Raw genomic sequence first — 27,785 nt, forward strand, 5'->3', positions numbered from 1 at the left:
TCACCTGATCCCCTCATCCACTTTAAAGGGATATTTCCTTAAGAATAGAGCACTAACAGACCCAGAAACAGAGTCACAAATGAACAGGAATGATCAGAGTGCAGACCCAGAGGCAGTCAGGCACAGTAGAACTGAGCATACAGATAGGAGCAAAGCACAAAGCTATAGACAAAGAGAAAGGGAGCTAGAGAAGAAACCAGGACCGGAACACGGATAGATAGATATGCAGCCAGATAGGCTGGAACAGAGGTCAAACCTACAGAAGAATTAATTGGAACAGAATGCAAACTCAGATACAGACGGAGTGTATAAAAGCGGAGATAGGGAGTTAAATCAGACAGAAAAAGACTGACTGCACATTGATATACGCAGAAAGCAAGAGCATGCAAACCCATAGGTAGATCCCAAAGACAGAGAAGGAGACAGGAGCAAAGCACAGAAGAACATAGAAAGAAGAGAAGATTCAAACCCAGCAATATACAGACAGAAAATAAGCACAGTTGCAGCAGCAGACATCAACAAGTACAAGCCCCTGGACAGACTGTACGACCAAGACATAGGAGCAAAATTAGACTATTCGGCTCATTGAGTCTACTCCGCTATTCCATCATGGCTGATTTATTTTTCCCTCTCAACTTCTTTCTTCTGTTTTCTCTCCATAACCTTTGACACTGTAACCTTAGACAGAGTATCAGACAGGAACAAAGCACCATTGTAGTGACAGACAAGGAGGAGGATTGCAATCCTATAGAGAGAGAAACAGATAGCAATAGCTCAAATCTAGAGGTAGACACCTGTAGATAGGTAGAGGGAAAGGATCAGAATTCAGACAGCCTGACAGGAAGAGAGTGCAACCCATTTCATGCAGCCAGCCACAGAGGGCAAGCGTAGAGACAAGCAGCCAAGAAGAAAACATAATGTCATAGGCAGAGAGGAAGAAAGATATGGAATGCAGATCCAGATGTTGAGAGGTATTTAGGTACAGAGCACAAATCAGAAGGCGGACAAACCTGAGAGAACCATTGGTGAGAACAAAGAGCAAATATAGAGGCACACAGACAAGAAGAGTGTGCAAATGTAGAGACTGGCAGAGCACAAGCCAATGTACAGTGATACAGACAATAACATGGAGTAAACCCACTAACAAACAGACCAGCGACAGATAGGCAAGATTGGAGGGCAAACACTGAGATAGAAATACACACAATGTGCAAACTCAGGGACAGAAAGACAGGAAAGGACAGAGTGTGGAGCAAGAAATGCATTAAAAAAGAACAAATCCCCAAACTATCAGACAGATATTAACAAATCAGAGCCACAGAATTAGACCCAGCAGGGACAGAGTGAAAACACATAGACAGGGACAGAAACAGAAACCCCAAAACAGATAGGAATAGTGCAAACTTCCAGACAGAGACAAGAACAAGAGTAGAAACTGGATATAATGTGCTGGAGCAACTTAGCGGGTCACTCAGCATCTCTGGAGAAAAAGGATAAGTGACCTTTTGGGTCGGGACCCTTCTTCCCGAAACATCTATTCTTTTCCCCCCAGAGTTGCTCCCTGAACCGCTGAGTTACTCCAGTACTTCGTGTCTATCTTTGGTATAAACCAGAATGTGCAGTTCTTTGTTTGTACAAACCAGAAAATGCGGAAACACTCAGCACATCAGGCAGCATATGACAGAAGCGAAAAAGAGTCGATGTTTCAGTTCTAAGACTTATCTGTCAAGGATCTGTCTGAAGAAGGGTTTTGGCCCGAAACGTTGCCTATTTCCTTCGCTCCGTAGATCTGCCTCACCCGCTGAGTTTCTCCTGCATTTTTGTCTACCTTCCAGTTTCTTCCCAGCTGTTATCAGGCAACTGAACCATCCTACCACAACTAGAGAGCAGTACTGAACACCTCATTGGTGACCCTCGGACTATCTTTGATCGGACTTTACTTGGTTTATCTTGCATTAAACGTTATTCCCTTGTCATGTAACTGTACACTGTGAATGTCTCGATTATTATTATGTAATATCTTTCCGCTGACTGGTTAGCACGCAACACAAGCTTTTCACTGTACCTCAGTACACATGACAATAAACTAAAATAGACACAAATTGCTGGAGTAACTCAGTGGAACTGGTAGCATCTCTGGAGAGATGGAATGGGTGACGTTTCGGGTAGAGACATTCACACTAAACTGAACTGTTTCTCTTCCCACAAGATGTAGCCGAACCTGCTGAGCATTTACAAATTTTCCACCATAGTTTACAGCATTTTCCCGTTTTTTTTCTCTCCATGCAGACAGGAATAAGTTGCAAACCTAAGGACAGGAACAGGATGCAAATCCATAGACAGACAAGGGCAGAAAAGCATTGATTGTTGCGAGCGCGGGAACGAAGGCACTTGCTGCTACAGTGCACGAGCGCGATGGCTGTGCGCGTGCCCGAGGGAGCACTGCTCGAACCCTGGATGAGATCGCAAGGATAATGACTGCGCGTTCCCGGGAAAGCGCGTGGCGGGACCGTAGATCGGGGCGCGTCCCCGAGGGAATTCGTCTTTGCAAACCGAGCACCAAACCCACGGCACACACAGGCTCGTCAATGCGAGGATCCCCGGGACTGACCGGGTCGTGCCCAGAGTGAGCGAGCGCCCGGGAGAAGGGGTCGAGGGCGAGCCTGAACAGGCGCTAGCCCGCGGACCGAGCACTTGCACGGACCCGCGGAGCGAGTACGCGCTCGACTCCCCCTTGGCGTTGTGCACGAGCCCAGGGCGAGCAAGCCCGGGTGTAGAGGAGAAAGCGCGACCCCGGGCGCTGGGCGCGATCCCGAGAACGTAGCACGAGCCTCCAAACCCCTAAAAATAAAGCAACGGCAAACACATAGTGCAAACCCGGGAAGGCATTGCGGACACGCGGGGAGGGGGAAGATGGTGCGTTAACCCGGGCAAGTTTGTGCACGAACCCAGAGATTGAGCGCGATCCCGGGGATTGAGCGCGAGTTCCAGGACAGTGCGCGAGCCCGGGAAAGGTAATGCGCGGGCACGAGGCAGATAGCGCGCAAACCCCGCGAAGGTAATGCGCGGGCCCGGGGAACTGGGCGCGGGTCCGGGGATTGTGCACGAGCCCGGGGACTGAGCGCGGCCCCGGGAAGGCAGCGCGCGAGCCCGGGGATTGTGCACGAGCCTGTGGTTTGAGCGTAAACCCCGGGGATTGTGCACGAGCCCGGGGACGGGGTCAGAGGGATCGACGGGTCTTAGCGCCGCTCGCTCGCTCACTCACTCACTCACACACACATCCCGTTCTGCGCAGACAGACACTGAGACAGCAAAACAAAAACACGTCTTCCCCCTTCACATCCCCGCCCCCTCGCTCCCCGCTCCGAAGAAGAAGACTTCGCAAATCAACTATTTCCAGCAGGACGGTTTGCGTGGGAAAGAAACTGGAATTGTGTTGAGGAAGTAAGTTTTTTTTTTAAATGTCTGTTTATGCAAATATAATGAAACGAGCGAGCCCGGCTCGCATTCACTGTTGAGGGCGAGAGTACATTTCCAATCTGTCAGCCCAGCGTTAAACGCGTAGCCGGGTGAAGGGAACGTGAGTTTATCAGAAGTCAACCGAGGCAATTGAATTCGGATTTGTCGGTACTGTGAATGTAGGTAGACCGGGTGATGAGGCTGGTCCATTGCACAAAGTCCAGTGGCAGTCTGGCCGTGTCCGCCTTGCTCCGTTTGCTGGCGATATTTAGTTGTGCTCGGGGGTTGAAGGCCAGTTATTGTATTGTGGAAGTCCACGTGCATTTAGTGTTTATGTCTGCCGTGCTTTGAGGAGGATACTCTTACAACACACACACACACACACATGCTGGGGCACCGTCGCTCATTCTCCAAGCCCAATGGGCTGTCGTCCATTAGTTTTCCTCGCTGGCTTTTGAATTCGATACTTAAGTAAACGCACAGGTTGAATTTCAGATTAACGACACGTACTTAACAGTTATTTTCCCGACAGCGCGATGTCATTACACCCACAAAGAATAATAACGTGTGTCCCCCCGTTTGGATCATTGTCCTGATTAGCTGTCAAGTGGCTTCGTGTTTTTACCACTTCACAACGGAGGGCAGGCAGGGGGGTATAATTGGATCTTTAATATCTCGGTCCAAACCATCACTTTAAAAACCTATGCGAATGACACTATGCATGTCTGCATTCGAATAAGAAATATTAACAAGTGTCGTAGCTGTGGGAAAAGTGTGAGATATGTATAAAGTACATTGTAAGTATTTCCATATTTTATTAGTGCTCCTCAAAGTTGTATATTTTTTGTTCACTGATTCTTTCCCCCCCCCCTTTAACTGAGAGTTCTTCCCAAATGGAGACGGTTCAGTGTTGGTTTGTAAACGCAAAGAGTTAAAACTGGATTGGTTTTACGTTGATATCCTGGAGTTAGAGTCGGGACATGCGGTAAATTGACAAACACACCCACCCGTGTGAATCATTAATATTTTCTGCTCGATGAATCGATATCGCTTCTCTGTGTCAGAAGCGCATATAAAGGAAAAGTAAGGTGCGGATTTCGATATGGTTTCAATACTTAGCTTGTTTTTATGCCACATACTGGAAACACGACTCAATTTCAGCGCAAACCGGGATTTTATCTGCCCGTGCCTTCGTTTGCATTATTTTACCCCCCCCAAGACTCTAAGCCGCGGAAAAAGTATCACAGCGTTTCAGTTTGTAGCAACGATTTCATTAATCGTCTGAATTGCAAAACAAAAGGACATGCGGAGAGACTACAGTTCCTTCTTAAACATGCGGAGATAAGTCTCCGTTTTTTGTACTGTTAAGTCAGCATTGCAGCCACCAAAATGTGCATGGTACCCTTACCTTGAAATCAACCACCGAAAATTGTCCCCGATAGACATAGTTTCACTTCTAACCCTGTTCATGGTATTTTTCACTCACATTTCACAACGCCGTGAGGCGCTTTCCACAATTCAACTGTACATCGCTGTAACCTCACACCGATTCATATCAATAGTCGAGGAATATGTTGTCACAAACCAAGAAATACTTATCTGGCAATTTCTGATTTGGAGCGTGATTTTAAAACAATCCGCGTATCTGCTGCCAATTAGTCGACGAGGGGACGATTAATGGATTTTAAACACAAAAAAGATGTGCCAGTCTGCTGGAACAGCTGCTTTGCTGAACTATTAGTTTCGAGATGCCCGCAGTCAGCTCTGAGACTTTGTCCGTGAGAAGAAATACAGTCGAGGAAATAACGGGAAAGCAATAACGGATATATTGATCTACAGTAGATAATTCATAATGCGTTTTTTGTTTTAAACGAAAACGTAGTTTAATGAGGATTGAAACCTGTATTTGGTTTTAAGATCAACTCTGAATGCAACATTTAAACCCGATTAATAATCTGAATTAATGAAGGTTGGGACGAAAATTCCAGACCATTTTGTAGAATAAAACACCGTAACGATATCCATACATTCGTAAACGAATTTAAGTTTCTAAAACATAACAAGGATAAAATATCGTTCTGAAGTCACGCAAGGATATGTTTATTCCAAATTAAAAGTGCAAATGGAAGCAAAGGTGTGGACAAAAATATAAGAAAAGACACGGGCACGGTTTTGAATCGCCTATCTTAATAAATAGAGCATTTATGTTAAACTTACATTAAACCGCAAATGTTACATTTTCAGGAGTTTACCGCAATAACAGCGCACACCGAAGGCTTTTTTTTGGTGAAGATTTTGAATAAAGCAGAAGCTGCGACTAATAACTGTTCACCGGATTAAATTTCATCCAGTGAAAATAAACGGCAGAGAATTATACATAGATCCAAACTCTGATCTCATTTTTACAGAGGAAATTTAAAGTTGTTCCTTAATAAAACAGAAACGAAGAAACTGGAAGCAGAGAGAAGATTGATGGTCTTTGGACATCTTGAGTATATTCACCCTGCTCTACCAGTAAATCATTTATTCTAATATTTGCGGAGCTCAGAAACTGACAATAAAATCTGACATCCTCTCTCTCGTGATCTCACCACTGTTCTATAATACCATTGGTGAACTTAATTCCTATATTCCAAAATGCTCACTTATTTAGCCCAAATTATCTTGGCTTTTATTAGCCCAAATGAAAAGGATTTGTATTCAAAGGGCTCAACGCACCGTGTAATAGACTCGCAGGAAGGAAAATAGAATAATTGTGTGCAGTGTTTCAGTGCGTTTCAAGTACAACAATAACAAATCCAAAAGTGCAAAGCATTCAGAATTTCTAATCTCTCTGCCGTTTATGTAGGTTTGCCAATTTAATAAACATAGACTAGAAATGATCATTTGAAATTAATAGCTGTACACCTCTGTCCATTATATTAAAATCAACCTTATCCTGTTTTAATAGCACTTTTGAAGGTCTACTGGGTCATCATAGAGTTGCAGATAAATCGATTTATCTCGGGAATTAATTAAATCACCACCATGTATTAATCTAATTTATGCTATAATGTTTTATGTTCACAAACAGAAATAAAATAATTTGGATAAAAATCAAACTTAATGACTTAGATTTGGTATAAGATTAATGCAGCACATGGCCTCAACTGTAAATATAGTACTCCATAGGAAACACTTACAGGGCTATTATTCCTTCTGTGAAGGAGTCAGATGACTTTGGATTAAGTTGCAGAATTATTTTGTTTTTAGAACTTCTATTTTTTTTTTCACTATCCCATATTATTTTAGAAAAAATATATAATACACTTTACACTTGTTATAATCGATTAAGACATTGAAGACTTTTGTTTCATAAAAATAGGCATTCTCATGTACAATGAAACGAGTCTAATAATCTCAAACAACAAGGCCAAATCTCATCATGGACGTGCAAAAATTGGGGTTTAGTTTTAAAAAGTAACTATGCACAGAGGTATCAAGAAAAGTCATAAAACTGCTAGAATTACAGTAAAGATAGACACAAAAACCTGGAGTAACTCAGCGGGACAGGCAGCTTCTCTGGAGAGAAGGAATGGGTGACGTTTTGGGTCGAGACCCTTCCTTCAGACTTCACCAGAACATCACCCATTCCTTCTCTCCAGAGATGCTGCCTGTCCCGCTGAGTGACTCCAGCTTTTTGTGTTTACATTCAAAACCAGCATCTGCAGTTCCTTCTTACAATTCCACTAAAGTACATTCAGGGAACCACAATCCTTACCCATCTGGTCTCTATGTGACTCCAGTCCCATACCAACGTGATAGAGTAATCTGCTCTGCAAAGTGGCCTCAAGAGATGCACAAATTAAAAAAGCAGGTTGATGATAACAGTTGTGAAGTAAATGGGATAGACAATGTATGCCAACCTTCCCAGCAATGCCCATATGCTGAGAATGTATTTTAAAATGAATTAGCGCATCATGTACTCACTGTTATTGAGAGCAGTCATACAGCTGTTTTATTTTTTTTCACATTCCTGGCATGTAGTTCTGCTGAACTTGTTAATTTCACATCTGCCGAGCAGCTTCATCACATAGCACAAGCTGAAATTAGTGTTTACATTTATTTTAAATGAAGAACGTTTTCCCCCAGTTTCTGCATTGAGCTGGATTGATCTCAGGTGTGATCGGCAATTTATGAGAAATGGGCCTTTTCCTACTCTGATAGTCAGCACATCAGAGACCACAGCTGAACGCTTCAGTGTGTGATTTGGAGAATGTGGAAGATGTGTAATGCCAGGCACCTGAATTACACCCCCCACTTCACACTCTCTGCCACCATACTAACTACATAGTCCAACAACGCCTGCATCAAATTGTCCTGTGGGGACGGATGCACTTTGCATCTAGTCTTTTATTTGCAAGCCAGCTATAGTTGGCCTTAAAGGGACTGCCTCATTGATTTGAATGGGGTCACTGACCAGTAAATAAAATAAGATCAAATTAAGTTTTTTTTTTCTCAATTATGCCTTCTCCCTATATTTTTAATTTGATAATACCTTAATGGTGGCACAGACATTAGGGATGAAAAGCCTATTCCTGTGGCTTTAATGTGGTATGATCTAAATTGAACTTTTCTGTATAATGTTTTTATTTTTAACTAGTTAAATCAATTTAAAATGTTTTCATATGTCTTTGAATAATGGAGACGTTAAGACCAATGACAAGCCGTCAGAGGTCTTCAGGTTGGTGCTGAGGTTGGGGCTGAATGCAGGCAGTGGGACTAGTGCAGATTGGACATGCTGGCCCGTGTGGGCAAGTTGGGCTGAAGGGCCTGTTTCTACACTGTAAGACGCGTCTCCATGACTCTACTTGAGTCACCACTCATGGAAGGAGGCATCCAGCATAATTCCACAGTTGGGAGGAGCTGTTCTAGAATGAGCACACAGGACCCATTGTAGGCCTCCCATTCCCCCTCCCAATCCGACCTCTCTGTCCTGGGTCTCCTCCATTGCCAGAGTGAGCAACACCGGAAATTGGAGGAACAGCACCTCGTATTCCGCCTGGGGTTGCTTGCGTCCGGATAGCATGAACATTGAAATCTCCCAATTTTACTAGCCCTTGCTGTCTCCTCCCCTTCCTTAACCCTCAAGCTGTCTCCTCCCATCCCCCCCACCCTCAGGCTCCTCCTCCTCCCTTTTTCCTTCCCTCTCCCCCCCCCCCCCCCATCAGTCTGAAGAAGGGTTTCGGCCCGAAACGTCACCTATTTCCTTCGCTCCATAGATGCTGCTGCACCCGCTGAGTTTCTCCAGCATTTTTGTGTACCATTGTAGGCATTGTTTGGTTGAGTTTAGTTCATTGCCACATGTACCGAGGTACAGTGAAAAGCTTTTTTGTTGCTTGCTAACCAGTCAGCAGAAAGACAACACATGATTACAATCGATCCATTTACTGTGTTCGATACATGAAAAGGAAATAACGCTTAGTGCAAGGTAAAGCTAGCAAAGTCCAATCAAGGATAGTCCGAGGTCATCAAAGCAGTAGATAGTAATTCAGCACAGCTCTCTGGTTGTGCTAGGATTCAGTTGCCTGATAACAGCTGGGAAGAAACTGTCCCCGAATCTGGTGGTGTGTATTGTCACACTTCTATACCTTTTGCCAGAGGGGAGAAGAGGGAGTGGCCAGGGTGCGTCTCGTCCTTGATGATGCTGCTGGCCTTGCGTGAGGTATAACTGGAGTCAAAAGAAGGGAGGTTGGTTTGTGTGATGGTCTGGGCTGCATCCACAATTGGCTGCAATTTCTTGCAGTCTTGGATGGAGCTGTTCCCAAACCAAGCTGTAATGCCTCTTGATAAAATGCTTTTTATGGTGCATCTGTAGAATTTGGTGAGAGTTGTATGGGACATGCCAAACTTCATAACCCTTCTAAGGAAGTAGAGGCGTTGGTATGCTTTCTTGGTCGTTGCTTCAATATGGATAGTCCATATTGTTGGTGATTTTGACTCCTAGTTTTGGTCACCATACTATTAGAAGGAGAGAGGGTGCAAGCAGACTCACAGGGACTGGAGGGCTTGAGTAATATAAGGAGATTTGGTATTGGTTGGGGCCTCCCTGGAGTGAAGGAGGCCGAGGTGTGACCTTATAGAGATTTATAAAATTACGAGGGGTGTGGATTGTCACCGTCTTTTTTCCCCAGGGCAGACAAGTCTAAATCTAGATTAAGATTTAAAGTAATGATTTAAAAATGAGCTGAGAGGCCAATTTTTTTTAATATAGTGGGTATATGGAATGAGCTGCCAGATTGTGCACAATTACAACATTTAAAATGCATTCAGAAAGGTTCATGGATATAATATTTATTTGTATTTAGTGTCATTATTGGGACATGTGCAACATGTTCACCACATGGAGCCAGCTTGGCCATATAATGTGGTGGTCGCAGACATCGCGTGTTAAATCATGTAACCAGAATAATGGACCTAAAACAATGCCTATCCATTCCTTCCACTGATGCTGCCTGACCTGTTGACTTACTCCAGCAGTTGGTGTTGTATTTATTGCTCACATTTCCTTATAAGAACATCCTGTTCATTCCAGTCAGGAAGGTGATGGGATTGTTGTCATGTGGTATCCAAGGATAATTTTGCTATAGGACACTGGAGCCAGCAACATGATTGCTGTTGGTCTGAACTGGTTCCAGTCAGCCTCGGACTGATCATGCAACAATCTCCTTTGTCTCTTGTAGCCATTCCTTTTGTCTCCCGACAACAATGATATATAAACAATGCACTTGAATTCACCTTAAATTGTGTGGGCAATGATGAGTGTTGTGTGAGTATGGATCAATGCAATAAAGTTGGGGTTAGCAACCTGGGTTAGATCCTGACCTCAGTGTGGAGTTTGCATGTTCTCCACGTGCCTGTGTGGGTTTCCTCTAGTCCTCCAGATTCCTCCCACATCAAAAAGGCTTTAGACAATAGGTGCAGGAGTAGGCCATTCGGCCCTTCGAGCCAGCACTGTCATTCAATGTGCTGGCTCCTCCAATGGCTGATCATCCCCAATCAGTACCCCGTTCCTGCCTTCTCCCCATATCCCCTGACTCTGCTATTTTGAAGAGCCCTATCTAGCTCTCTCTTGAAAGTATCCAGAGAACCTGCCTCCACCGTCCTCTGAGGCAGAGAATTCCACAGACTCACCACTCTCTGTGAGAAAAAGTGTTTCCTCGTCTCCGTTCTGAATAGCTTACTCCTTATTAACCATATAACCATATAACAATTACAGCACGGAAACAGGCCATCTCGGCCCTACAAGTCCGTGCCGAACAAATTTTTTTCCCCTTAGTCCCACCTGCCTGCACTCGTACCATAACCCTCCATTCCCTTCTCATCCATATGCCTATCCAATTTATTTTTAAATGATACCAATGAACCTGCCTCCACCACTTCCACTGGGAGCTCATTCCACACCGCTACCACTCTCTGCGTAAAGAAGTTCCCCCTCATATTACCCCTAAACTTCTGTCCCTTAATTCTGAAGTCATGTCCTCTTGTTTGAATCTTCCCTATTCTCAAAGGGAAAAGCTTGTCCACATCAACTCTGTCTATCCCTCTCATCATTTTAAAGACCTCTATCAGGTCCCCCCTTAACCTTCTGCGCTCCAGAGAATAAAGACCTAACTTATTCAACCTATCTCTGTAACTTAGTTGTTGAAACCCAGGCAACATTCTAGAAAATCTCCTCTGTACTCTCTCTATTTTGTTGACATCCTTCCTATAATTGGGCGACCAAAATTGTACACCATACTCCAGATTTGGTCTCACCAATGCCTTGTACAATTTTAACATTACATCCCAGCTTCTATACTCAATGCTCTGATTTATAAAGGCTAGCATACCAAAAGCTTTCTTTACCACCCTATCTATATGAGATTCCACCTTCAAGGAACTATGCACGGTTATACCCAGATCCCTCTGTTCAACTGTATTCTTCAATTCCCTACCATTTACCATGTACGTCCTATTTTGATTTGTCCTGCCAAGGTGTAGCACCTCACATTTATCAGCATTATTCTTAAACTGTGGCCCCTGGTTCTGGACTCCCCCAACATCGGGAACATGTTTCCTGCCTCCAGCGTGTCCAAACCCTTAACAATCTTATATGTTTCAATAAGATAACCTCTCATCCTTCTAAACTCCAGAGTGTACAAGTCCATCTGCTCCATTCTCTCAGCATATGACAGTCCCGCCATCCCGGGAATTAACCTTGTAAACCTACGCTGCACTCCCACAATAGCAAGAATTTCCTTCCTCAAATTAGGGGACCAAAACTGCACACAATACTCCAGGTGTGGTATCACTAGGGCTCAGTACAACTGCAGAAAGACCTATTTGCTTCTATATTCGATTCCTCTTGTTATAAAGCCAACATGCCATTCGCTTTCTTCACTGCCTGCTGTACCTGCATGCTTATTTTCATAGACTGATGTACAAGGATCCCCAGATCCTGTTGTACTTCCCCTTTTCCCAACTTGACGCCATTTAGATAGTAATCTGCCTTCCTGTTTTTGCTACCAAAGTGGATAACCTCACATTTATCCGTGTTAAACTTCATCTGCCATGCATCTGCCCACTCCCCCAACCTGTCCAAATCACCCTGCATTCTCATAGCATCCTCCTCACAGTTCACACTGCCACCTAGCTTTGTGTCATCAGCAAATTTGCTAATGTTACTTTGTCTTTGTACCCTTCATCCAAATCATTGATGTATATTGTAAATAGCTGCGGTCCCAGCACCGAGCCTTGTGTTACATCACTAGTCACTGCCTGCCATTCTGAAAGGGAACCGTTAATCCCGACTCTTTGTTTCCTGTCTGCCAACCACTTCTTTATCCTAGAGGGCTTTCTCTTGGGTTAATTGGATCCTGTGAATTATTTTGCTGAAGGTAAGCTTTAAAAGAATCAAAAGCGCGTTGTCCTTTATCCAAAGAAAGCCAGCATCTCCTCATCTCCAGTCCCACCAACTTCATCATAAATCTCCTTTGCATCTTCTGTAGTGCTGTCACAAAAATCGGTTACACTGTTTCTGTTCTAGCTCATTTGGAATCATTGAGTCAGAGAGTCATAAAGTCATAGAGCTATGCACCATGAAAACAGGCACCTTGTCCATGTCCACCAAATTGGCATATTGGGCTGGTCTCATTTGCCTGCATTTGATCCATATTCCTTGAAACCTTTTCTAGTTCTTTCACTAATTGAAAACATAGGAACCCTTGTTCTACCAAATGTCTTTTAAAATCCATAGGTCATAGAATCATATATGCTGTCTGACCCATTGACATACTCTAGCACTTTGTATTATACTTAATGCTCTCATTTCCTTATAAGTACATCCTGTTTATTCCATTCCCGAGGGTCATGGGATTGTTGGCGTGCCATGATAGAATTCGTTCATGCTAACCAAGCTACCATCTAAGGTAGTCCCATTTGCCTGCGTTCGATCCATATCCCTCTAAACCTCTCCTATCCATTTACCTGTCCAAATGTGTTTTAAATGTTGCTATTGCTCCTCCCTCAACTACCTCCTTTGACAGCTCATTCCATATACATGCTATCTTCTGTGTGAAAATGTTGCCCCTCAGATTCCTATTAAATAATTGGTCAAAGGGCCTATTTCCATGCTGTGTGTCTGACTATATTGGCCCAAGGCAGGATAAACCAGCACATGGACTGGTTGTGAAGTGGTGGGCAATTTAGAGAATAGTCAGATCTACCAGGGGTGCAACTGTTGAATAACTGGATGAGTAACTGAACACTTGATTCACAAACATCCTTCAGGGAACTATGCCATTTGCCACAGCCTACCTTGCTTTCACGTACAGTACTTGAAAATGGAACAATGTGATTGACTGTTATCTTCTTAATGAACTAATCTAGGAAATGTTGAATTTAAGGGAAATTGTGAATGGACCTTACTCGTAGCACCAGACTGCATGGGTGGAACAAGAAAAGCTATCTTGATGGGAGCTGTTTGTTAAAACATTTCCAAAGCATGTACCAAAGTCACCTGATTGTAATGGATGAACCTGCAAGATGCTGGCCCCCGGTGGAGATCTGCACTTCCATGATCATCCCAATGGAATGTGAGCTGAAGAGCTACAGTTTCAAAATATGTAACTTGAATTGGGACAATTATGCCTTCAGTAACGATTACACATTGAGAGAGTGGTGAGGATGTTTCCACTAGTGGGAGAGTCTTGGACGAGGTCCTAGCCTCAGAATTAAAGGACATTCCTTTAGGAAGGAGATGAGAAGGAATTTATTTCGTCAGAGGGTGGTGAATGTGGAATTCTCTGCCACAGAAGGCTGTGGAGGCCAAGTCAATGGATATTTTTTAAAGCATAGATAGATAGATTATCGATGAGGGTTATGGGGGGGGGGGGGGGGGTGGGATCCAGGAGAATGGGGTTAGGAGAGAGATAGATCAGCCATGATTGAATGGTGGAGTATACTTGATGGGCCAAATGGCCTAATTCTGCTCCTATCACATGACCATTTGAACATAAAGAAGGTGCCACAGTGGAACAGTGATAGAGTTGCTACCTTACAGCGCCAGAGACCCGGGTTTAATCCTGACCAAGGGTGCTGTCTTTGCGGAGTTTTTACATTCACCCTGTGACTGCGTGGGGTTTCTCCGGTGCTCCAGTTTTTGCCCACACTCCAAGGAGGCTAGTAGGTTACTTGGCTTTGTAAAAAAATTGTAAATTGTCCCCAGTGGGTAGGATAGTGCTGATGCACGGGGATGATCGCTGGTCGGTGTGGACTCGATGGGTTGAAGGGCCTGTTTCCATGCCGTATGTCTAAAAGTAAAAAAGACACCCAATTAATCGGTAGTTGCACATTACAATTGAATTTGTCTATTCCACCGAATACTTACAAATTGGAAAAAATAACCTAACTCTTCAAATTTACAAATTGTGATATGTCAGATGCTTATGTGAATGACTGATCACATTTCCATCAGTCGTTTATGAAAATAAAAATAATTTTGCTGATACCAATATACATACTCATAGAACATAGATCAGTACAGCACAGGAAAAGGCACTTTGACCCACAATCTCAATGTTGAACATGATGTCAGGTTAAACTCATCTCTTCTGCCCGCACATTATCCATATCCCTCATACACTGCATGTCCATGTGCATGTCTAAAAGTCTTGTAAATGCCACCATTGTATCTGCCTGCACCACCACCCATGGCAGCACATTCCAGGCACCCATCATTCTCTGTGTAAAAAAACCCTCAAATCCTTGCAGCATTGTGGTAAACCTCTTCTATACACTCTTTGCAGCCTCAGCATCTTTCCTGTAATAAGAACTGCACATTATACTCCAACCTAGCCAATATGACTTCATGACTCTTCTAACCAATGCCCTGACCCATGAAGGCAAGCATACCATATGCCTTTGTTACCACTCTTTCTACTTGTGCACTTGTGTTGCCATTTCAGGGAGCAATGGACTTGGACCCCGTGAAATTGAATCATATGAAAGTCTATCCTCAACGGAGTTAGAAATAAAAGCAGACAATTTGAGAAATGGACAGTAGTTCTTTCACTTGTTGAAAACATAGGAACTCTTGTTCTACCTAATGATTCTTTCTGCATGAAATGTTAATGTATGTTTTCACTTTTCAGGTGCTGATGGATCTGCTATATATTTTGCTTGGTTTAGCTTTTTATTTTAATTTTTCAGCATTGATAGTTGTGTTTTCAAAGCATTCCTTTCCATAATGTTGTAAACTTTCAATTCCGAACACGTACCTCCTGTTCGAGCATGTTGTCTTATTTCATGTTCACAAATGAGTGATCTTTTATGAGTCAATACCCATACAGTTTTTAGCTGGTTATGAATGATATGAAAGGCGCTTTGCAAAATACTCCGGCTTCAACAGAAGTTTCTAATTATTGCCAGCAAAAATCAAAATGGTTCTCTTCATGAGTATGTGTTGTTTCAGAACTTTGCAAGTGAGTGCAGACTTACAATTACTGGCAAAGGAAGAATAAACACATTTAGAGCTCTCTGGATGAAAAAAATGCCATACAACAAACGGTAAAGCAAATAGAAAACAGGCTGCATATGAGAAGTGTAGATTATAAATGCCGGTAGGAACCTGACCGATCGCAAGAGAAAAGAAAACTAAAATCAGAAAAGCAAAGAGAGCATGTAAGAAAAGATTAGTTGCCAACATAAATAGAAAAACATAATTGTTTCATGGGCATGTACATCATAAAAGGATGGCATGTAGAGAAATGACGTCCATTAATGACCAACATGGAAGCTTGCATGTAGATTCTGCGGGCACATGTGCTGTTAATGTGAGTTCTTCGCCTCTTGTCTGTACCAGAGAAGAATGCCCTTCCAAACCAATAGTGAAAAAAGAGATAGTGGAGAGATATTGACAACTGATTGCATGGAGGTTTTGAATATTTTGCTGAATAGGTAAGCCATCAGGACCAGATGGGATGCAACAAAGGAATTTGAAAGTACAAGAGAGAGGTGTGGGGTAATTGATCATAATCTTTGAATACTCTCTTTATATGTGGCAGAGAATTGGAAAAAATGTTACTCTCTCACCAGGAAAAAAAGTAAGGGTAATTACTACAGTCTAGTCAGTTTAATATGGGTGATGGGAAAAGTTCCAGAGACATTGATCTGGGATTAGGTTTACGTTTAGATTTATTATTGTCAAAAGTACTCATGAAAAAAAATGAAAAATTTTGTTTTGTATACTATCCCAAAAAACCATATATATGATATGTATATATCATAATCTGAAGAAGGGGCCCAAAACGTCAATGATTTGGATGAAGGGATTCAAAGTGACATTAGCAAATTTGCAGATGACACAAAGCGGGATGGCAGTGTGAACCGTGAGGAGGATGCTATGAGAATGCAGGGTGACTTGGACAGGTTGGGGGAGTGGGCGGATGCATGGCTGATGACGTTTGATGTGGAGAACTCTGAGGTTATCCACTTTGGTAGCAAAAACAGGAAGGCAGATTACTATCAATGGCGTCAAGTTGGGAAAGGGGAAGTACAACGGGATCTGGGGGTCCTTGTACATCAGTCTATGAAAGTAAGCATGTAAGCAGGTACAGCAAGCAGTGAAGAAAGCGAATGGCATGTTGGCTTTTACAACAAAAAGAGTCGAGTACAGGAGCAAATAAGTCCTTCTGCAGTTGTACAGAGCCCTAGTGAGACCACACCTGGAGTATTGTGTGCGGTTTTGGTCCCCTAATTTGAGGAAGGACATTATTGCTACTGAGGGAGTTCAGCGTAGGTTTACAAGGTTATTTCCCAGGATGGTGGGACTGTCATATGCTGAGAGAATGAAGCAGCTGGGCTTGTACACTCTGGAGTTTAGAAGGATGAGAGGGAAACTTATTGAAACATATAAGATTGTTAAGGGTTTGGACACGCTGGAGGCAGGAAACATGTTCCCAATGTTGGGGGAGTACAGAACCAGGGGCCACAGTTTAAGAATAAGGGGTAAGCCATTTAGAATGGAGACGAGAAACACTTTTGCTCACAGAGAGTGGTGAGTCTGTGGAATTCTCTGCCTCAGAGGGCGGTGGAGGCAGGTTCTCTGGATGCTTTCAAGAGAGAGCTAGATAGGGCTCTTGAAGAAAGCGGTGTCAGGGGATATGGGGAAAAGGCAGGAACGGGGTACTGATTGGGGATGATCAGCCATGATCACATTGAATGGCAGTGCTGGCTCGAAGGGCCGAATGGCCTACTCCTGCGTCTATTGTCACCCATTCCTTCTCTCCAGAGATGCTGCCTGTCCCACTGAGTTACTCCAGTTTTTTGTGTGTATCTATATATAAATAATCGTCCAACTCAAGTACAATAGTTAGAGCAAAGGGAAAGATACAAATCGTCGGATATGGTTCCCAGCATTGTAGCACATGTGTTCCATAGACAAAGTTCACATGGCTTTGGAATGTGGGTGGAAACCGGAGCACCTACTGAAAACTCATGCGGTCAAAGGGAGAAAGTGCAAACTCGTTACAGCATCCATAGTGAAGATGGAACCAAATCTGTGGTGCTGTAAGGCAGCGACTTCATCACTACACCACTGTGCCGCTAAATGGGCAAATACATTTATGTTTTAGTTGCAAGAATGAGCAGAGGCATTGTAGAATTATGGGACTACGTATGGGACAGGCAGATAAAAGGGAATGTGAGGCTTACAGAGTGACAGCATCTTTCCCAAATCTAGATTGTGTTTGAGAAGTAACTCATTTCTTATCTGCTAATAGTGATCATTCTTTCACTTCCAAAGATCGGTTCCATTAACTTCCGTTTGGAAATCAGGATGTAAAACACAAGCATCACTAGACTGCATATATATCTAAATGACAAGCGACCAAGCATGAATTTATATCCCCTCATTTGTTTCATCAAAATGATGACAAAAATAATTGACTTTGAAAATTGTTGTAATAAACAGAAAAACACTAATTAATATCACGTGCATTTTGCAGATTGAAACATAGAAACATAGAACATAGAAACATAGAAATTAGGTGCAGCAGGAGGCCATTCGGACCTTCGAGCCAGCACTGCCATTCATTGTGATCATGGCTGATCGTCCCCAATCAATAACCCGTGCCTGCCTTCTGCCCATATCCCTTGATTCCACTAGCCCCTAGAGCTCTATATAACTCTCTCTTAAATCCATCCAGTGATTTGGCCTCCACTGCCCTCTGTGGCAGGGAATTCACAACTCTCTGGGTGAAAAAGTTTTTTCTCACCTCAGTCTTAAATGGCCTCCCCTTTATTCTAATACTGTGACTCGTAGTTCTGGACTCGCCCAAAATTGGGAAAAATTTTCTTGCATCTAGCTTGTCCAGTCCTTTTATAATTTTATATGTTTCTATAAGATCCCCCTCATCCTTCTAAACTCCAATGAATACAAGCCTGGTCTTTTCAATCTTTCCTCATATGACAGTCCTGCCATCCCAGGGATCAATCTTGTGAACCTACGCTGCACTGCCTCAATCACAAGGATGTCCTTCCTCAAATTAAGAGACCAAAACTGTACGCAATACTCCAGATGTGGTCTTACCACAGCCCTATACAACTGCAGAAGAACCTCTCTACTCCTATACTGAAATCCTCTTGTTATGAAGGCCAACATTCCATTAGCTTTCTTCACTGCCTGCTGAACCTGCACGCCAACTTTCAGTGACTGGTGTACAAAGACACTCAGGTCTCGTTGTACCTTCCCTTTACCTAACCTAACCCCATTGAGATAATAATCTGTCCCCTTGTTTTTGCCACCAAAGTGGATAACCTCACAACCGCCCAGGTCACCCTGCAACCTCCTAACATCCTCTTCACAGTTCACACTGCCACCCAGCTTTGTGTCATCTGCAAACTTGCTAGTGTTGCTCCTAATTCCCTCTTCCAAATCATTAATATATATGGTAAACAGTTGCGGCCCCAACACCGAGCCTTGCAGCACTCCACTCGCCACTGCCTGCCATTCTGAAAAGGACCTGTTCACTCCTACTCTTTGCTTCCTGTCTGCCAACCAATTATCTATCCATGTCAACACCCTACCCCCAATACCATGTGCTCTAATTTTAGTCACCAATCTCCCGTGCGGGACCATATCAAAGGCTTTCTGAAAGTCTAGATACACTACATCCACTGACTCCCCTTCATCCATTTTACTTGTCACATCCTCAAAAAATTCTAGAAGATTAGTCAAGCATGATTTTCCTTTCATAAATCCATGTTGACTTGGACTAATCCTTTTATTACTATCCAAATGCCCCATTATTACCTCTTTAATAATTGACTCCAGCATCTTTCTCTCCACTGAAGTCAGGTTAACTGGTCTGTAATTCCCCATTTTCTCTCTCGCTCCTTTCTTGAAAAGTGGGATAACATTAGTTATCCTCCAATCCACAGGAACTGATCCTGAATCTATTGAACATTGGAAAATGATCACCAATGCGTCCACTATTTCGAGAGCCACCTCCTTGAGGACCCTGGGATGCAGACCCTCAGGCCCAGGGGATTTATCATCCTTCAATCCCATTAGCCTACCCAATACTATTTCTCGCCTAATGAAAATTTCTTTCAGTTCCTCTACCCCCTTAGATCCTCTGTCCTCCAGTACATCTGGTAGATTGTTTGTGTCTTCCTTAGTGAAGACTGATCCGAAGTACCTCTTCAACCCTTCTGCCATTTCCTTGTTGCTCATAATAATTTCACCCGTGTCTGCCTTCAAGGGACCCACATTTGACTTTGCTATTCTTTTTCCCTTAACATATCTAAAAAAGCTTTTACTGTCCTTCTTTATATTCCTGGCCAGCTTCCCCTCGTACTTCATCTTTTCAGCCCGTATTGCCCGTTTTGTTTCCTTCTGTTGTCCTATGAAAGTTTCCCAATCCTCTCGCTTCCGGCTACTCTTTGCTGTGTTAAACATCTTTTCTTTTAGTTTTATTCTATCCCTAACTTCTCTTGTCAGCCACGGTTGCCTCCTACTCCCCTTAGAATCTTTCTTCCTTTTTGGAATGAAATGATCCTGCGTCTTCCGGATTATGCCCAGAAATTCCTGCCATTGCTGTTCCACCGTCATTCCTGCTAGGATCCTTTTCCAGTCTACCTTGGCCAGCTCCCCTCTCATGCCTTCATAGTTCCCTTAGTTCAACTGCATCACTGACACTTCCGATTTAACGTTCTGCTTCTCAAATTGCAGGTTAAAACTAATCATATTATGATCACTACCTCCAAGCGGTTCCTTTACCTTGAGTTCTCTTATCATATCTGGTTCATTGGACAACACTAAATCCAGAATTGCATTTTCTCTGGTCGGCTCCATTACAAGCTGCTCTAAGAATCCATCTCGGAGGCACTCTACAAACTCTCTTTCTTGGGGTCCTGAACCAACCTGATTTTCCCAGTCTACCTGCATATTGAAATCCCCCATCACCACAGTGGCATCACCTTTGGTGCATGCCAGATTTAACTCCTGCTGCAAATTACTCCCTACATCCGGGCTACTATTTGGGGGTCTGTAGATAACACCGATTAGTGTCTTCTTGCCTTTGCAATTCCTCAACTCAATCCATGCAAAGATTTTAATTATTGACACGTCCCAACAAAATATCCAGAGACATAAAGTATAATTCCACAGTAGCAGCAGGGTCAACTAAATCTATCTAATTAAATGAATTGGGGACACAAGCTGATATCAGTGATTGTGACTATGAAACTATTGAATTGTCATTAAAAATTCAGGCTGTTTGGGTATTTACGGTTGGGACCCTTCTTCTGGTTCCAACCCGAAACATCGCCCATCCTTTTTCTCCAGAGATACTGCCTGACACGCTGGGTTACTCCAGCACTTTTTGTTTCTGTGTTTAATACCAGCATTTGCAGTTCCTTTCTACATATGCTACCCTTACTGACTCTGAGTCCAGGCTTGAGAGCGTAGTTGGGCTCTCAAGCAGCTTAGCAGGCTACCCAACCGTAGTTAGCAGATATATTCATTGTAATGATAATGGGACTTTATAAGCTACCAAACATTTTCCTGGACATAAGATTTGGTCGCAGCAAAGGCCAGTCGAGCCTGCAAAGTTCTCCTCAGTAACATAAGGAAGTTGTGATAGTATATTAAGATAGGAATAGTCATGGGGTCAGACATTTTTAGCTAATATCTTTTAAGTTCCACATCTTCAAGTATTTTATAACCCTCTAGCAGGACGAAGCTACCAGATTTAATGGGATAAAGATAAACAGAGATACTCTGGGAATCTTTAACATTCACCCTGGAGCTCATGAAGTCTCATGTCATGAGGTCAAATATGGGCATAAAAAAACTTCAGCTGACTACCCTTGCTTAGCCAATGTTTTGTCCTCTTTTTCCTTTGTGCAAAGAATCTGTTCTGCAAATCTGCCATTCTGTTTTTGGTCCCCATAGAATTACATGGAATTGGCTTTAATGGGACCATATTTCCTTTAGCAATCTTTCTCCAAGTGTATTTATTGCAATTTTAATTTTCTTTTATGTGCATTTTATTACTTTTTAATTTATTTTTTGCAGCTTTTCAGGACTGTAGGGTTTACATTTTTTCTTGTGAAATTTTTGGTTACTGTGAAAATTAAATCTACAAATTGAAATATAATTGGCTGCATCACCTGGAGCTTCTCCTAGGCTCTCTTGACTAAACATCTCACTTAGCTTCATGTCCATTTCTGCAGTTCATGCAGTAGAACCGAGTCATGGTTTTAGGTGCCATGATTGGTTTTGGGCCAAAGAAAATATTACCATTTCCCTTTGCTAATGTAATTCAATGAAATTCGTCATATATTCAAAATTTTCCTGTCAATTGTTCATTTGGCCTGATCATATATTTGTTTGTTTAAAAAAATTAAGAATCAATGGGCAGTTTAAGCAGAAGGGTTGACTATAACCAGGCTTTCCTGGAGAGTCCAGAAAATATTGCTTATAACAAAACATAGGATTGTTGGGATTTTTTATCTACGATTATTGAGCTAAGGGAATTATTCCCTTTAGAATAAAACATGGTTGTAAGTTGGCATATGTAACATACTGTCTTCAGTATGCTTTTAGCAACATTACACTGAAGCCACATTCTTTTTTGTAGTACATAATTCATCTCCTGGCAATGTTGCCACAACTGACTTTGCTTGTATTTTACTACATGCTACATAACTCAAACTGTTCCTCTAGTCAATCCAGGTTAGAAGAGCAAACATCTGTAATCTAGTTATATTGCAAAGGTTCTTCGACACTCAAATAATTTGAAAATGTCAGATGCATACCATAGATTTTACATGAATTTTGCTGAAGTTGTTGTGGCAATACTCTTATTTAAGTGTCCACTCTCTGTGTTGTTATTTGGAATGTAGAGTATCATTCCTGAAGTAGAACATGATGATACTGTGAGTTGGATAGATCATTGCTTCCATTCCATAATGTGGTTAACGTTACAACCTCCAGCTACTGTAGGTAGAGAGAAATGATGAGATTTCTCATTGCAAGGTTATTGCATGACGGTGAAGTAGAATTTATTTTTTATATGAAGGTGATTAAAGTGTTGAAGAGGGTTTCCCCATTTGTTAATAGGGATTATATATCTATATCTTCAAAATATCTTGCAAAGATAATACTTCTTTGAGATTGTATGTAAATATAAAAATAGATTTTCCATCGTCAGAAATAGAATAGCATTTATAATATAACATATCAATACAAATGCGACAAATAAATATAAATGCATACATATTTCTAAAGGATAAAATGAACAATAGAATTGTTGGCAGTGATCGATTAGGTCTGTACAAATATTTGTTCAATTAAAATTAATAATATATTAATATTGTTAATGTTTCATCAGAAGAGTTCTGGGACATTTCCCAGCAGGTCTGCTGACATTTGAGAGGCTCAGAGGTGTATGATCGCTCAGCTATTCACTGCCACACATGAGGAATGATTTCCAACTGCAGTGGAAATCAAATGGGTAATGGGAGGGACATCAAGTCCGCGCTGCAATGGCATGAGTATGCATCGCAAAATAAATGTATCGTATGATAATGGAGTTCTTGAAAAGTATGAGGCATTGGAAACTCTGAAAGCAGATCTAAAGCTCTGAGCAGGATTAATAGAGCATGAAATCAGGGTCACTATTCTATTTGAAAACGGGCACAAAGACCCTTCAAGATACAATGTCTAATCCACTGTATGTCTTGCACCAATCGGGTGAGCAGGCATTGACTATGCTTCATAGATGGACAACTGGAAATAGCAACTTTTGTTTAATCCTGATTTACATAAAGCTTTTTTTTTTAATCAATTCCCGCTCAAGACCGTCCCAATTACCTCTCCAAAAGGATAGAGTAAGGGATGATATCACCAGTACCGTCCTACAAAGACATGGCAACACTTGTCTTAAAGGCTTGCAAAGCATTACTAGCCTGGTTCAGTAGTTGCTGTGCAGCACATCACAGATATCAGGAGGGAATACCTTAATGAAGTACTAGAAGGATAGAAACATAGAAAATAGGTGCAGGAGTAGGCCATTTGGCCTTTCAAACCAGTACTGCCATTCAATATAATCATGGCTGATGATCCAAAATCAGCACCCCGTTCCTGCTTCGCCCCATATGTCTTGATTCCGTTAGCCTTAAGAGCTATATCTACATCTCTCTTGAATACATCTTTTCACTAAGATGTGTCAAACACAACTACTTCCTGAGCACACTTTGCTTATTGTGTCACCTGCTAAAGGCCTTACTCCCAATCCTTCTTCTAAATCTCCTGGCAAATCCTCTCATCACTTTCTCTGTCATGTTGAAGCCTAGAGGATTGGCCATGAATGCTCAATGGCAGACAGCAGAAGAGTACAGTGAATGGTAATGTAGGATGGAGTTGAATCCTCAGACACTGCATTCTCCATTGATATTAAAACATTTGCAAGTTGCAAACACCACACAACTGAACGATCAGCAATCCTTTCTATCTTTCACCAATAAAGCAGGAAGCCATTGAATCCTTTAAACGTCATGGGTAATGATTTCTTCACGCTTTCAATTTCCACATGTATGCCTAATGCATGGTATTAGCTCAATTGCAATTGCCAAATTTGGCAGTCCTGGCATCAAATCAAACTCGCATGCAGATTAATGTCATACTTTCTACTGTACCAATATCCAGCATGGCCTGCCACCCTAACTAATTTCTCAAGTGGGGCAAGTTGTACTAAAATGTTAATTAGTAATACATGCTGGAAATCAGATGTTGATCAATACCAAAATTCATAAGTTAATATAATGGAAATGTATTTACATTAACGTCACTATTATATAGTTATGAGGACAGTTTCTTCCCAGCTGTTATCAGGCAACCGAATCATCCTACCACAACCAGAGAGCTGGCCTGAATTACTATCTACCTCATTGGTGTTCCTCAGACTATCCTCGATCAGACTTTGCTAGCTTTACCTTGCACTAAAGGTTATTCTCTTATTATGTATCTATACACTGTAAATGGCTCGATTGTAATCATGTATTAGTACACGTGACAATAAACTAAACTGAAACTGATATTGAAACCTCTCGAATATGAAGAAGGTTGGAAAAATCAGTTACGGAAACACAAACATTTCCCAAAATATAATAATGGCCATTTTACAACATTTACAAAGGTATCATTTTTAAAGTTATCACTCAGTTCTTTAATTAAAAGCATATTGTTTCCATAATCGAATCAATGCTGAGAAGAAAATAAATGTAACAATTTACATGATTTAAATTAGTCACAAAACGTACTAATTTATTTTGTGTTGTCGATAGATTAATTTGCATGATGGTGCAAGTTGAATGAAGAAAATGTAATTGTAGGCACCATAATAGTTACAGTTACGATATATTGAACATCATTAACAGTACAATATATTGAATATCAGGCCCATTTTATTAATGTCTCAAAGCACTTTACAGTCAATAGATTATTTCTAAAGTGCAGTTGCCAGTTGTTATGCGAGCAGATGCAACATCTAATTTGCACAGGGAAAGGTCTAAAAAGCAATAATTTATGAATGATGAGATAAATCTATTTTCAGTGCTGTTGTCTGAGGCAGCTTTATTGCTCCAGGCTCTTGGAGAACTTCCTTTCCTTTGAAATATTTTTATCTGCACAGAAAGATGAGCCCTCGTTAACATCTTGTCAAAAACGTGGCACCTCTGACAATGAAGTGATAAACCAGCATGCTCTTACAGGTTGTGTGTTTCAGTCTGCAATGGGTACGAATAAATGAAGTGTGTATCTTTTATATTTTAATGCTGTGAATTAGATTGTCCAACATGCATATTTCATGCAAAATTCAATATAGGTGGGCAATATATAAAGATGTTTTTACTTTAATTGATTGTAAGCTTACACCTGTCCAGCAAACATTTGGCTGCATGGGTGTGAGTTGGTTGAAAAATGGTGGTGGGCAATTAAGATCTAAAGAGAAGAGGGGATTCCAGGAATATCCTCAATGGCAGGAGAGCACAGCATGTGAGTGCTAAGGGTAAAGCTGAAGCACTTGAAATCAGCGTCAGCAAGAAAAAATAAGCAGATGGTCCATCTTGGATTCCTCCTGAGATGCCCACCATCATAGAAGCTTGTGTATTAGCCAGTTCAGATTACTTCATGCTCTGAGTTTAAATTCAGGAATTCCCTACAATTCAGCACTTTGGGAGTACCTGCTCGGGAAGAACTCTGGCAGTTCAACAAGACAGCTCACCACCACCTTCTCAAGGGCATTTAGAGATTGGCAATAAATATTGGCCATGCCAATGATGCTCATATCCCAATAAATGAATCAATTAAACAAGAGTCTTGCATAACACTTCCCAGAGATTTACTGTTTGGCATTATGAAGTATTTTTCTGTCATTGTGAAGAAATTAAATAAACACGCATGTATTATGTTATGAGGTTTAAACTCGGCTTTATCCAACAGCTGTTCAAATTAAGTTTATCCATTAAACATTTTTAAGTAATTAAAGGAGAGCCTTAGTAGATGACAATGTGATTGCACTCTTTGCGTCTGTCTTTGATATTTGATATTGCTGCAGTGAAGGCAATGCTATAGAACAATGAACTACTCATTCCTTTTCAGAAATATAAATGGAATTAGGTTGCTGCACAAAGTGCTTTAAATGCACAGCATAGGCATGCAGATTTATGTACAATAAATTTTGCTATTTTGAGCAAGGGGAAAATAAGGCACAGTATTGAAGGAAAATGCCTCATTGGCCATCTCTGTATCACAAATATACTGTCAAAGCAACTTGATGGCCGCTAATTGACCTCCTGCAACTGTTACAGCGCGTTAGTTTGGTCATTTGAAACCATTAGCCTGCAATTAAACATTTTAAGACAGCAGGGAGAAAAAGAGTACGAAATTCTTTATCCATGGGCCACAATAAGGTTGAAACTGATGACCATCAAATTATATTTTCAATTTCACCAAATGACACTGCTAGAATACGTTATCAACATTAAATGGGAGCATTGTTAAGGTTTACTGTCCCTATCACTTTCCTATATCCTATAGCAAGCAGCTTACTTAATCAGTTTGACATAACCAGGTTAGTGCCTATCATTTTGCGTGTTACGAGAAGCAGCCTGTTCTCTATCATTATGTGTATTTCACATAATCCTAAAGGAATTTATTGTGCCTTTGAGAAGGGATTGTACATTGGTAATTGGATAAGAACCATTTCTGCTAGAATACCAAGTTGATTGCAGTTAAGAGGGATTGTCACTAAATACATATTGAACATTTTCTCTCAGAATTCTAAAAAACCTTTATCACCAATTTTGTTTTCTCAGGAGTTGGCTTGGGTGCTGGTTTGACAGGAACTGCTCACATTAATTACTTTACAGCACCTTCAGACCAATTACACTGCAATCATAATTTAGGTAGTTATGTTACAAAATGGGACTATATTTCAAATATCTCCACACCAATTAGTGGGATAAATGGGCGGCACATTTCTTTTTCTTACAAAAAACAGCTCAAAATCTCATGTGCCTTATAAATGTTTTGATTAAAATGAAGTCGTAAGTAAAAGCGAAGCAAATGCAGTCTGGTTTTCTTTCAGCAAGTGCACTTTAATCTGGAGGGGCAGAAAAGGCTTCTACAGATTAAAAAAGGAAACCAAGGAACCCCCACATGGAAGACCCACAGGACTTAAATGAACAATCGGTGAGCAATTTACTATATGAATCAATATATTGTCATGATTACTTCATGCTGAGAAAAAATATTTGAATCATTGCTGAGATATTAGTTGCAAACAGAAGTCAATGATTTTTGTTTTGTTTTTCTTTCCAAGATATAAAATTGTATGCTTTGGATGGGATTTTAAAGTTGTTTGCTATACCTGTACTGATTTTCTACTGTGAGAAGAGAAACACTCTTTCTGTTGCTTGCAGAATATTTATTTTGTTTGTTGATTAATTAAGTGCATTTTTGAGACTTTTTCAAGACAGTAGACATATTTTATTGTGCAACAAGCCTTTTCCTAATAGAAATAAATAATTACAATAATTTTTACTAAATTGATATAAATTTCCAGAACTGTATATGTTTATATTTTAGATAACAATTTGTTTTCTAAAGTGTGATGTTCTTGGGATTCTTAATATCAAAAATAGTAGGTTATTGAGGATTTATTAATATCTGTTTTATGAAAATGTATTGTAATCTAAATGAAAGAAGCAATCCAAATTTGAAATGATTTGTCAGTACA

At 41.3% G+C, this 27,785-nt stretch overlaps 1 protein-coding gene across 31 annotated transcripts in view; it reads left to right on the forward strand.

The window, feature by feature from the left end:
* The first annotated feature begins 3,212 nt into the window (after nt 1–3,212).
* The window catches only part of eya4 (EYA transcriptional coactivator and phosphatase 4), a 408,000-nt gene continuing 383,427 nt past the window's right edge, over nt 3,213–27,785 (forward strand). For 5 of the 31 annotated variants that reach the window (XM_055635996.1, XM_055636000.1, XM_055636002.1 and 2 more), the window contains exon 1: nt 27,130–27,238. Coding sequence is in view for 25 of the 31 variants with exons in the window: in XM_055635975.1 (XP_055491950.1) it covers nt 27,206–27,238 (33 nt within the window). In the remaining 6 variants the exon portion in view is untranslated. Of the gene's footprint in view, nt 3,445–3,941; nt 4,257–27,129; nt 27,239–27,785 lie in introns of those variants that run through there. The other 26 variants (XM_055635976.1, XM_055635979.1, XM_055635978.1 and 23 more) reach the window with 15 other exon arrangements.

Source organism: Leucoraja erinacea, chromosome 5 (assembly GCF_028641065.1).
Source record: "Leucoraja erinacea ecotype New England chromosome 5, Leri_hhj_1, whole genome shotgun sequence".
Classification (NCBI taxonomy): Eukaryota; Metazoa; Chordata; class Chondrichthyes; order Rajiformes; family Rajidae; genus Leucoraja; species Leucoraja erinaceus.